This window comes from Schistocerca gregaria, chromosome 7, assembly GCF_023897955.1.
Source record: "Schistocerca gregaria isolate iqSchGreg1 chromosome 7, iqSchGreg1.2, whole genome shotgun sequence".
Lineage (NCBI taxonomy): Eukaryota > Metazoa > Arthropoda > Insecta > Orthoptera > Acrididae > Schistocerca > Schistocerca gregaria.
Window position 1 is genome coordinate 426,485,795 of NC_064926.1, and position 13,447 is coordinate 426,499,241.

General features: G+C 37.2%; 1 protein-coding gene across 3 annotated transcripts in view; it reads left to right on the forward strand.

Moving 5' to 3' along the window:
• The window catches only part of LOC126282034 (vascular endothelial growth factor receptor kdr-like), a 329,784-nt gene that overhangs the window by 231,475 nt on the left and 84,862 nt on the right, over positions 1-13,447 (forward strand). For all 3 annotated transcript variants that reach the window (XM_049981445.1, XM_049981444.1, XM_049981446.1), the window contains one exon: positions 8,649-8,779. In XM_049981445.1, the coding sequence (XP_049837402.1) occupies positions 8,649-8,779 (131 nt within the window). The remainder of the gene's footprint in view (positions 1-8,648; positions 8,780-13,447) is intronic.

Consider the following 13,447-nt stretch of genomic DNA (forward strand, 5'->3'; position numbering starts at 1 on the left):
TGGTCCCCGTGTACAATTTTTCACCTTCTGCTCATCCGTCCAATACTAAAGTGGCGAACCCTTGATACCTCAGAATGTGTCCTACCAATTGATCTCTTCTTCTAATCAAGTTGTGCCACAAATTCCTCTTCTCTCCTATTCTATTCAGTACTTCCATATTAGCTAAGTACCTACCCATCTAATAGTCAGCATTCTTCTGTAGCACCACATTTCGAAAGTGTCAGTTCTCTTCTCGTCCAAACTATTTATCGTCCATGTTTCACTTCCATACAGACTACACACTATAGAAATAAATTCAAAACATATTTCCTGACACTTAGGTCTATGCTTGATGTTAATAAATTTCTTTTCTTCAGAAACACTTTCCTTTCCATTGCCAGTCTACATGTTATATCCTCTCTACTTTGACCATCATCAGTTATTTTGCCCCCCAAATAGCAAAACTCATCTATTACTTTAAGTGTCTCATTTCCAAATCTAATTCCCTCAGCATCACCTGATTTAGTTTGACTACATTCCATTATACTCATTTTGCTTTTGTTGATGTTCATCTTATATCCTCCTTTCAAACCACTGTCCATTCCATTCAACTGCTCTTCCAAGTCCTTTACTGTCTCTGATAGAATTACAATGTCGTTGGCAAACCTCAAAGTTTTTATTTCTTGTCCATGGATTTTAATTCCTACTCCAAATTCCTTTACTGATTGCTCAATATACAGATTGAATAACATCAGATTCAGGCTACAACCCTGACTCACTCCCTTCTCGACCACTGCTTCCCTTTCATGCTCATCGACTCTTATAACTGCCATCTGTTTTCTGTACAAATTGTAAATGGCCTTTCGCTCCTGGTATTTGACCAGTGCCACCTTCAGAATTAGAGAGAGAGTACTCCAGTCAACATAGTCAAAAGCTTTCTGCCAGAAACATAGGTTTGCCTTTCCTTAATCTATCTTCTAAGATAAGTTGTAGGGTCAGTATTGCCTCACATGTTCCAACATTTCTATGAAACCCAAACTGATTTACACCGAGGTCAGAAGGTAGATTTTTGTCACGGCTGGCTCTCCGAAGGCTATCAATAGTTCTAATGAAATGTTGGCTACTCCTGTGGTTTTGTTTCACCTTAGGTCTTTCATGCTCTGTCAAACTCTTCACACAGTATCATATCTCCCATTTACTCTTCTACGTCCTCTTCCATTTCCATAATACTGCCCTCAAGTAAATCGCCCTTGAATAGACCCTCTATATACTCCTTCCACATTTCTGCCTTCCCTTCTCTGCTTACAACTGTTTTTCCACCTGAACTCTTGATATTCATACAAGTGGTTCTCTTTTCTCCAAAGGTCTCTTTAATTTTCCTGTAGGCAGTCTCTTAGTGATATTTGTATTTATTTATTTATCCTGTGGATCACATATTGTACAAAATACACGATATAGGACAAGTCATTTTTCTTAACAAATATGTAGTTTGGAGAAAAAAATAGGCAATGGACTGCCATTTAAAAAAATGTACACAAAATTGTTCATTGATGAATATAGTAACTTCACATACAGAGAATACAAACAATTTACATGGGGAACTAAGAAACATGTAGACAATGTAGTGCTACTTTAAATTTACACAAATAATCACTGAGATTACGGAATAGTGAAAATGTCAACTGGAAACAAAACAGAAGGACATTGTCATTTAAAAACTACATTAAACATGAAATTAACATTGAGATTTCACAGACAATTAAGTTTTAATACTAATAGAATGTGTACTTGTACATTCATAAAGCGAGTTGAAAAATTTTGGGAAGTGAAACTGAAACATAGTTGTGTATAGTAGAAATTAGGTTATTATTTTGCCTACAGAATGTTTTACTCTAATCACAGTATTTGACAAAGGAACTCAATGATTTTTCATTTCCAGGAATTCTTGTACTGAATAGAAACAGTGCTTTGTCAGAAATGCCTTTAGTTTATTTTTAAATATTAGATCTGGAGCAGTTTTTATTTGTTCTGGAATTTTATTGTGTAATACGACACCTAGATGAGTTATATATTTTTGGTATGATGATGTCCTTGAAAAAATTTGATGGATATTAGATTGCCCTCTGGTATAATGAGTGTGTATATAATTGTTTTGGATTAATTTGCCTGTTCTTGAGAGGTATTCCCTGGTGAATAGGATTGTTTCTTGAATGAATAGGGATGGGATGCTTAGAACATTAAGTTTTATAAATTGACATTTACAGGATTCCAGCTTTTTGAGGCCACAGATTATCCTCAGTGCTCTTTTTTGTAGTTTAAATATATTTGTGCTGCGAGTCGAATTTTCCCAAAAGATGATTCCATAGCGGAGCAATGAGTGGAACTGCGCATGGTATGCTTGCATTAGTGTGGATACTTGTAGTAGATTTTAGTATTCTTAGTCCGTAGCACAATGATGAGAGTTTCTTTGATAAGTTGTTTATATGTGTGTCCCATTTTAAATTTTGTTGGACCCATAGACCCAAAAATTTTGTTGCATTTACATTTTCAATTTTATCATTATTTAACTTTACTTGGATAGTTTTTTGACTGGATGTGGGAATTAGATGGAAGTTGATACATACAGTTTTCCCACTATTAACAATTAGCCCATTTTTGTTAAACCACTCAGTTTTTTCATAGAGTTTTCAGATATTGTCTGAAGGGATTCAGGGCTAGATCCAGTCAACACTATGCTTGTATCATCAGCAAACAGGATAGTTTTTTGTGTGCTCATACGTTCGAGATCTATGTAAATGAGGAAAAGTAATGGCCCTAGAACAGAACGCTGGGGAACACCTTATCTTATTGTTCTTTCCTCCGAGAGGAAAACTGTGTTATTTATTTTATTCTGTACATTAATATCATATTGAAGTGATACCTTCTGTCTGCGGTTTTGTAGGTAAGAGCATAGCCAGTTGTGAGCCACACCTCTTATTCCTCTTCTTTCCAATTTAGCAAGCAGTATTTTATGATCTAGTACGTCAAAGGCTTTAGAGAGATCTAAGAAGATAACTGTAGCTATATTATGTTGGTCAATTGATTTCAGTATGTGGCCCAGCAGTTCAAAAATTGCTGTCTGGGTGGATAAAGATTTACTAAAACAATGTTGTTGAATGCTGATTGGTGTGTGGTTTTTTATGAAATTTATAAGCCTGTCATAAAGTTTTTCCAGGATTTTTGAAAAGATGCTTAATATGGATAATGGTCTATAATTGGATACTAAATCAGGGTAACCTTTCTTTAGTAATGGTGAGACTTTAGCTATTTTGAGAGCATGTGCACAAATGCCAGTTTTAAATGATTGGTTGTAGATGGTTGATAATGGCTTTACTATATGGGGAGCACACATCTTTAATGCGAGGTCAGGTACTTCATCATAGCCACTAGAGATTTTATTGCGTAACAATTTTATTATCTTCATAATTTCATCAGGGTTTGTTTCATAAACAAACATTGTAGCATTAGTGCTGTTTGACGTATTAGTGGAATTGAATGATACCTTGCAGTTTGCCTGAATGAGATCTTCTGCTACTGAGGTGAAATATTCATTGAACTTGTTCACAACTGTGTATGGATCTGTGACCTTAGAGTCATTAAGTGTTAGAGAAATGTTTTCCTTCTTAGGTGTTGAACTAAAAGTTTATTTTTTAATAACTTTCCACATAGCTTTCATTTTGTTTGAAGAGTTTCTTATGAAATTTGTAATTCCATAAAAGTTTTACCTGTCTCATCACTCTAAGATAAGTTTTTTTGTAGGCTTTACAATAGTCAGAAAATTCTTCATTGACTATGCATTTTTTGGAGCAATATTGGAGAAATCTGTTTCTCTCACTAGAAATTTTGATTCCTTTTGTTACCCATGACTTTCTATTTTGATTGCTTGAAGTTTTTGTTTCAAAAGGAAATGCTGTATTAAAGTAATAAAGGAAGGTGTTATGGAAGCTTAAGAACATATTATCAACAGTTGTTTGCATGTAAACACTGTCCCAGTTTTCCTTAGCTAATAGGGAGTTAAAAATCTGAAAAGTTTCTTCTTTGAAATACTTTTTTGGGGCTGATTTCACTATTTCCCATGTCAACACTCAGTAGCTGAGCATCATGGTCACTGTATCCCATGCTCAGTACTTCACCAGTGAATTTGTAACAAGTATCAGTTACAAAGATTTGATCAATTATTGAATCAGTGTATATCTGCATCTACATCCTTACTTGTGTCCTCTAGCCACCCCTGCTTAGCCAATTTGCATTTTACGTCGCTCTCATTTTTGAGACTTTCGTATTCCTTTTTGATTGCTTCATTTACTGCATTTCATATTTTCTACTTCCATCAATTAAATTAAGTATCCCTTCTGTTGCCCAAAGATTTCTACTAACCCTCGTCTTTTTACCTACTTGATCCTTTGCTGCCTTCAATATTTCATCTCTCAATGGTACCCATTCTTCTTCCAATCTGTTTTTTTTTTTCCCCACTGTTCTTGTCACTCATTTTCTAATGCTCTCTCTGAAACTCCCTGCAACCTCTAGTTCTTTAAGTTTATTCAGGTCCCATCTCCTTTAATTCTCACCTTTTTGCACTTTCTGCAATTTTAATCTACAGTTCACAACCAGAGGATTTTGGTCAGTCCACATCTTCCCCTGGAAATGTCTTAAAATTTAAAACTGGGTCACTAAAGCTCTGTACTGCCACTATACAATCTATTTGAAACCTTCTAGTGTCTCCAGGCCTCTTCCATGTATACAACCTTTTTCCATAATTCTATACCAAGTGTTAGCTATGATTAACCTATGCTCTATGCAAAATTCTACCAGCTGGCTCCTCTTTCATTCCTTAACCCCATTCCATATTCACCTACTAATTTTCCTTCTCTTCCTTTTCCTACTACCGAATTTCAGTCGCCCATGACTATTAAATTTGTCTCCTTCACTATCTGAATCATTTCTTTTCTCTCATGATACATTTCTTCAATCTCTTTGTCATCTGTGGAGCTAGTTGGCATATAAATTTGTACTACTGTGGTAGGTGTGGGCTTCGTGTCTCTTTGGTACAATAATGTGTTCACTATGGTGTTCGTAGTAGCCTACCCACACTCTTATTTTTTTATGCACTATTAAACCTACTGCTGCATTACCCCTAGTTGATTTTGTATTTATAACCCTGTATACACCTGACCAGAAGTCTTGTCCCTCTTTCCATCGAACTTCACTAATTGCCACTATATCTAGCTTTAACAGATCCATTTTCCCTTTCAAATTTTCTAACCTACTTGCCTGATTAAGCAGTCTGGCATTCCACACTCTGATCTGTAGAACGTCAGTTTTGTTTCTGATGATATCATCCTGAGTATTTCCCGCCCTAAGATCTGAATGGGGGACTATTTTGCCTAGAATATTTTACCCAAGAGGACGCCATCATCATTTAACCATACAGTAAAGCTGCATGCCCTTTGGAAAAGTTACGTCTGTAGCTTCCCCTTGCTTTCGGCCGTTGGCAGTATTGGCACAGCAAGGCCATTTTGGTTAATGTTACAAGGCCAGATCAGTTATTCATCCAGACCGTTGCCCTGCAACTACTGAAAAGGCTGCTGCCCCTCTTCAGGCACGACTTGTTTGTCTGGCCTCTCAATAGATAACCCTACATTAAGGTTGCACGGCTATTGTATCACTGATGCACTCAAGCATCCTGACCAGTTGAAAAGTCCATGGTTCATGCAATGTCAGATACAGAAAAACTCAAGGAGGGGGTGCTAAAGATACTGTGAGCTTTCATTACTTTTACCGTAGCCAAAAATAATAAAGTTGCTTGCAAAGTTTAAGAAACTTTTATTTAAAGTGATTATACACATATATACAAGACAGTGCCATATTATAATATAAAAAAGTTAAAATTGTGGTTCTCTTCCTTAAATGATGAATTCTATGTGCCTATTCTTCCTGGCAAATTGATTAATTAAATCATCAATTGGACGGTCAATGTCAGGGTGAGTGTTCAACTGAGCTAAGCCATTAAGTCGATCCTCCTTCATTGTCGATCTTAGCCATGTCTTTGTACATTGCAATGTTGAAAACCTTCTTTCTACTGTTGCAATAGATGAGGTAGACAAGCAAATATTCTGTTCAGCATGTGCAAAGTAGGGTAGTCAGATCTAGGACAAACAGACAACACTTGCATAATGGAATCACAATCATCAAGGGTGTTATGCTTGTTTGCTTATATTGAAGAATCTCTCCCATTTGTTTCTTTTTAATCACAAAACAGTAGAATATTTGCGACTTTTCTCGAACAAATGCCAGACAGAATAACGTATTGAGATCAGTAGAATGGCCGCAATTTATCTCGTAGGCATGTGTTAGCTATCTAGGTGCCAGACAGAAATGTATAAAATGCGATGACACGGATGTGTATGCTACATAGGAAAGTACAATCACTCGATAACTCGATTCAGTCAAGTCCATTGACAAAAGAATTGAACAAATAGCGTGTGGTCCGGGTGGTAATGCGGGCGGCCCGACAAAGGGGGGGTTTTGCCACCCTCATATGTATCCGCTTCTGGGTTCATGGGAGCTGCTTGATCATTGCTTTTACACAGTAACTGAATGTTTGGCCCATATTTATGAAAAGAAATATGAAATAAATTGCAGTAATGAATTTTGTACAAGAAGTGAACATTAATGTAAAATATATGTGGAATAGTTTTGTGTTTATTCCATCGAAAAATATCCAAATTGTGTACTCTTCTTTAATTATGCTCACCAGACGTGTTTTGTATATATGTGAGAAAGAAATGGAGCTAAAATAATTAAGAACTATGTAAAATCATGTTTGTACATTGAAACTTCTGGGCAGATTAAAACTGTGTGCCGGATCGAGACTCGAACTCGGGACCCTTGCATTTCGCTCTACCAACTGAGCCACCCAAGCATGACTCATGTCCCATCCTCACAGCTTTCATTCCACCAGTAGCTCGTCTCCAACCTTGGGTAGCTCAGTTGGTAGAGCACTTGCCTGCAAAAGGCAAAGGTCCCAAATTCGAGTCTCGGTCCGGCACACAGTTTTAATCTGCCAGGAAGTTTCATGTCAGTGCACACTCCAAAAGAGTGAAAAAAAGAGTGAAAATTTTGTTATGTTTGTACATTTCTACACGTCACATCATGCTAGGAGTTCTCCGTATCTGTTTTATGTTTGTGCATCACCATGTGCATGTCTTGTACAGAAATGATTCAAAGGACAAGTAAATTAACAAATAAACATATATTTGCTAATGAAATTCATTGTAAATAATCCATCACAATTTGAGAAAAAGTGCTGTCCATACCTGCAATGCTAGAGGGAAAAAATAACATTTATTACCCATTGTTAAAATTGTCATTGGCTTAGAAAGGAGTTCAGTATGCAGCAAATAAAATTTCTGATCATTTTCCTGATATCATAAAATGTCTGAGAGGTGGTAAAAAAGGGTAGTTGCATGAGTGGAGCTAAAAATAATGATGTCTCCATTAATGCTTATTAATTCTATAACACTAACCATTTTATCTTGCAAACTGACTCGTTCCAAATAATTTTATAAAAGAATTGTTCAGATAATTTGTGGAACACCCAACAAACGAATTAAACAAGCATAGCTACCTGGGCAGGTACTTTCGTGACGGGTGCAGGTTGGAAAACACTAGCACTTGGTGAGGGTTGTTGGTGAGGGCTGTTGGTGTCTGTTACAGGATGTTAAGTGAGAAGTAAATTTGGGGTCTAAAATGCAGTGATCACACATTTTTATTTTCTACTTCTGTGCTCATATACTCATTGTCTTGAACTTGTTACTGGTACAGTATTTGAAATTTTTGGTCACATTAGCTCATAAATGTTCAGAACTTTCGTTTCACAAACTGTTGATTACATGGTACAAGTAGCACAGTGGGCAAAATTTAGTTGCACAATTAATGTTGGATCCTTTTCCAACTCCTGGGGAGAAACTAAAACACTGTGGGATGAGGCAATTGGACTTAATGCTCATTACTTTGTGCTGATGAGTTTCCAGTAAACAAACAGTAAGGGGGGGGGGGGGGGGGGAGAGGGAGAGGGAGAGGGAGAGAGAGAGAGAGAGAGAGAGAGAGAGAGAGAGAGAGAGAGAGAGGGGGGGGGGGGGGATTAGAACAGAAGATACGGATTTAAGATCAAGGGGCCTATAGTTGTTGTTGTTCTGCATTTCCACTTGGCAAACCAACTCTTATTGTATGATTTGGAGGATACATTGAATCTCTATATCAAACACCTCCATGCCCTTTCTGCTGTACTACATGCAAATAATACACATGAAGATGGAATGATGGTTTTGTTGGTAAGCATCTAAGCCGGCAACACTGCCCCCCAACCACTGCACTTTGTTAATCGCAAAGTAACTACGCCAGCAGCTTTGCGTATAATTTAGTGAACAGGGCTTGGAGATCTGTGTATCAGCATTTTATGCACTACTAACTAAATTCCACTAATTTTTAACTCTCGTATAAGTATTTGGAACTAGGTGTCGAGACATAGTATTAGAAACATCTGTACGGCTTTTCCATGAGAACTTTTGTTGCCAAACATTTTTTGTGTCGCCACCCTTAATACAGTTCACTCCATTGTTTGTTTGCAGCTATGAAAAGCCCTCAGTTCAGCAAGGACACAAACATGAATGGCGGTGAACATCTCTTAGACAACATGTCTCGGTACAGCCTTAATTGCAGGCCAAGTGGAGTTCCAAAACCTCAAATTGTTTGGATGAAGGTGATTATCTTTTAGCTACAACTTCCAAAGAATTTTCTTTTATTTATAGAACAAAAGATGTAGATAGGCAATCTATCTTTTTTGGGGAGGGGAGGGGGTGCACTTCAGTGAGTTTTTTATTAATATATGCTACCTATCATTTACCAGTAGGTGAGTAGTTGCCAGAAGTCATTTTATGTTTACTGCTTCCACTACAGAATTTCTGTTGTGTTAATGCATAAAAGTTATTAAACACTCATTGTACAGTTGTACAAGAATACTAACAAATTAGTATAAAAACTGAAATACATAACAAAACATCCATTGTAACTTGTAAACTAAACTCAGTTTTGCAGTACACAGATTTATGTGTGTTGGTGGAAACGTAATCACTCTAAATTCATTAGCAGATATGGAAAAGGTAGAAAAGAAATGGAAAATTAGTAAAATCGTTTTGCCTTGTCGAAGGGGAAATAGATCGAAGAGGCCCGGGGTTATTGAAGCTGTTGCTGTTGTCGGCGATTGTGTAATGTGTGACACATTCAGTGACTAGATGATAAAGTTTGTAGTTCCTACAACTGCACCACATCATTTTTTTTACACTAATGGCTGATGTGTCAGTGTTTCGGTCTGTCTCTTCCTACAATTTTTACTCTGAATAAGTTCTTTCTGAAGTCCTCACAGTGAATTATGTTGTCCAATTAATTTCGATATCTTATTTATTCTGTGTTCTATAGACCAATGTTGTGAACATTACACAGGATCTGGACTGAATCAGTTTTGCGATTTTGTAGTGTTTATTATAATTATTACATGGGATTAAATAAATAGTACAAATGAATTAATATTTACATGTGTATGTGTTAGGCAAGTTTCCTTACAGAAAAAAAAAAATGTTGTAATTAAATGCATCCAGTGATAAGCTTTCATATATACCTGTTTGTATCTCAGGGTGAATATTTATGATGTAAGTACATTACAGTTCAGAAACACTACTATTGCCAAAAATGATATTAGCAACAGTCATTAAGGAAAAAAAGAGCTAATATTAGCTAGAAACTTAATTTGTGGAGTTGAAGCTCCTGAAATGGATCCTCTTCTGCACTGTGCTCTGTGCTTGGGGTTTGTAATGTCAAAGTAGAAATCATATTTTCTTTTACCATCTACATGTACATCCGTACTCCACAAGCCACCTGACGGCGTGTGGCGGAGGCTACCCTGGGTACCTCTATCGGTTCTCCATTCTATTCCAGTGTTGTATTATTCGTGGAAAGGAGGATTGTTGGTATGCTTCTGTGTGGGCTCTAATCTCTCTGATTTTATCCTCGTGGTCTCTTCGCGAGATATACGTAGGAGGGAGCAATATACTGCTTGACTCTTCGGTGAAGGTATGTTCTTGAAACTTTAACAAAAGCCCGTACCGAGCTACTGAGCGTCACTCCTGCAGAGTCTTCAACTGGAGTTTATCTATCATCTCCGTAACACTTTCACGATTATTAAATGATCCTGTAACAAAGCACGCTGCTCTCCGTTGGATCTTCTCTCTCTCTTCTATCAACCCTATCTGGTACGGATCCCACACTGCTGAGCAGTATTCAAGCAGTGGACGAACAAGCGTACTGTAACCTACTTCCTTTGTTTTCGGATTGCATTTCCTTAGGATTCTTCCAATGAATCTGTCTGGCATCTGCTTTACCGATGATAAACTTCATATGATCATTCCATTTTAAATCACTCCTAATGCGTACTCCCAGATAATTTATGGAATTAACTGCTTCCAGTTGCTGACCTGCTATTTTGTAGCTAAATGATAAGGGATGTATCTTTCTATGTATTCACAGTACATTACACTTGTCTACATAGAGATTCAATTGCCATTCCATGCACCATGCATCAATTCGCTGCAGATCCTGCTGCATTTCTGTACAATTTTCCATTGTTACAACCTCTCGATACACCACAACATCATCCGCAAAAAGCCTCAGTAAACTTCCGATGTCATCCACCAGGTCATTTATGTATATTGTGAATAGCAACGGTCCCATGACACTCCCCTGCGGCACACCTGAAATCACTCTTACTTCGGAAGACTTCTCTGCATTGAGAATGACATGCTGCGTTCTTTTATCTAGGAACTCCTCAATCCAATCACACAATTGGTCTGATAGTCCATATGCTCTTACTTTGTTCATTAAACGTCTATAGTTCTGTACATCTGTTCGATGTCCCTTCTTAAAAATGGGGATGATCTGTGCCCTTTTCCAATCCTTTGGAATGCTACGCTCTTCCAGAGACCTACGGTACACCGCTGCAAGAAGAGGGGCAAGTTCCTTCGCGTACTCTGTGTAAAATCGAACTGGTATCCCATCAGGTCCAGCGGCCTTTCCTCTTTTGAGCGATTTTAATTGTTTCTCTATCCCTCTGTCGTCTATTTCGATATGTACCATGTTGTCATCTGTGCGACAATCTAGAGAAGGAGCTACAGTGCAGTCTTCATCTGTGAAACAGCTTTGGAAAAAGACATTTAGTATTTCGGCCTTTAGTCTGTCATCCTCTGTTTCAGTACCATTTTGGTCACAGTGTCTGGACATTTTGTTTTCATCCACCTACCGCTTTGACATAAGACCAAAATTTCTTAGGATTTTCTGCCAACTCAGTAAATAGAACTTTACTTTAGAATTCATTGAACACCTCTCGCATCGCCCTCCTCACACTACATTTCGCTTCGCGTAATTTTTGTTTGTCTGCAAGGCTTTGGCTATGTTTATGTTTGCTGTGAAGTTCCCTTTGCTTCCGCAGCAGTTTTCTAACTCGGTTGTTGTACCACGGTGGCTCTTTTCCATCTCTTACGATCCTGCTTGGCACATACTCATCTAACACTCATTGTACAATGATTTTGAACTTTGTCCACTGATTTTCAACACTATCTGTACTTGAGACAAAACTTTTGTGTTGAGCCGTCAGGTACTCTGTAATCTGTTTTTTGTCACTTTTGCTAAACAGAAAAATCTTCCTACCTTTTTTAATATTTGTATTTACGGCTGAAATCATCGATGCCGTAACTGCTTTATGATCGCTGATTCCCTGTTCTGCGTTAACTGTGTCAAGTAGGTCGAGTCTGTTTGTCACCAGAAGGTCTAATATGTTATCACCACGAGTCGGTTCTCTGTTTAGCTGCTCAAGGTAGTTTTCAGATAAAGCACTTTAAAAAAATTTCACTAGATTCTTTGTCCCTGCCACCCGTTATGAACGTGTGAGTCTTCCAGTCTATATCCGGCAAATTAAAATCTCCACCCAGAACTATAACATGGTGGGGAAATCTACTCGAAATATTTTCCAAATTATCCTTCAGGTGCTCAGCCACAACAGCTGCTGAGCCCACATATTATTGAATTAAAAGAGGGACTTTTTCTCTTACAAGACACTCAGAAACCTATGTATGTTTTGTGACAATTATGAGAATTTAGTCCCAAAAAAAGTCCAGCTCACAATTCTAAGATACTGAGAATGACTTACTTCTGTATATATAGCCTTTTTTAGCAAGTTTCTGATACCCCAAGAGACAATTCCTGTTGCGTAACTGCTAGAAAGTAACTGTACTATGTTGCTTTAGCAACATCTATATTTGTGAAAGGGCAAACAATATGTAAAGCAAAAGTTTTAGAACAGTCTTTTGCAGATATCTGAAATGTGGCTTGACCTGTTGACAGAAGGTACATAAATAGTAACTCAGTGCACAGTATCCATGAGCGCCTTATTTAATGTCATTTGAAATATGTGTACTAAATTATTGATAAAAATCATAGTAATATCAGCAACAAGTTGTCTGCTAAGAGTTAGGTCTTTTACAAAAAAATATGTAAATAAATAAATTAATTAAATTTTAAAAAATAAATTAAATAAAATGTTGGACCCAAGGCCGGTGGCACTCCAGAAGTAACTGACCCCCATTCAGATGATGCTGGAACACCACCTCTGCACTGTCCACTATCCAGTTGTGCTCAGACAAACATGCTGCCCAAGTTGTAGTTGGGTATTTTTTTTGTGTAAGAGCTTCTATGACTGACAGTCTAATGCTTCCAATAAGTCACATTCCATTTGGAGTGACCTCAAATATTGATGGTGTCCAAAATTTTGATTGCAAAATCAAATGTAGCATCTTTTGTTGATACTCCTTTTGTGAAACCAAAACTGGCTTTGCGGATTATGATAAGGCCACCAATATGATAAGCAATTCTGATATGCGTTAGTTTCTCCAAAACCTTGAAAATATTTGTAACAAGTGATACTGGTCAATACTTAGCAGCATCTGCCTCATCTTTTATGCAGTGGTCTTACAACTATATAGTGTAGATGTTCAGGAAATATTCCCTGTTTCAGTACACCATCAAAACCATTCAATAGGATTTCAGTTAAATGCCTCACTCATATGTTAATAACTTCTTGGTTATGTTGTCCTCTACAATAAATTTTTATTTTTAAAGACATAATGATTCATTCAGTGCCTGCATATATTGGTATCTGTTTCATTCTGTTAGGTAGAATAGCTTGTAGAAACTTTATATTCAGATTTCTATAGGTTAGTGACCTATTTGTGCAGTTACTATTAATAATGTGTAATATGCACTAGTTTTCATGTTCTTCTTCTTAAAATTTCATGTAGTTTCCATTGTGCTGCATGAATATGGC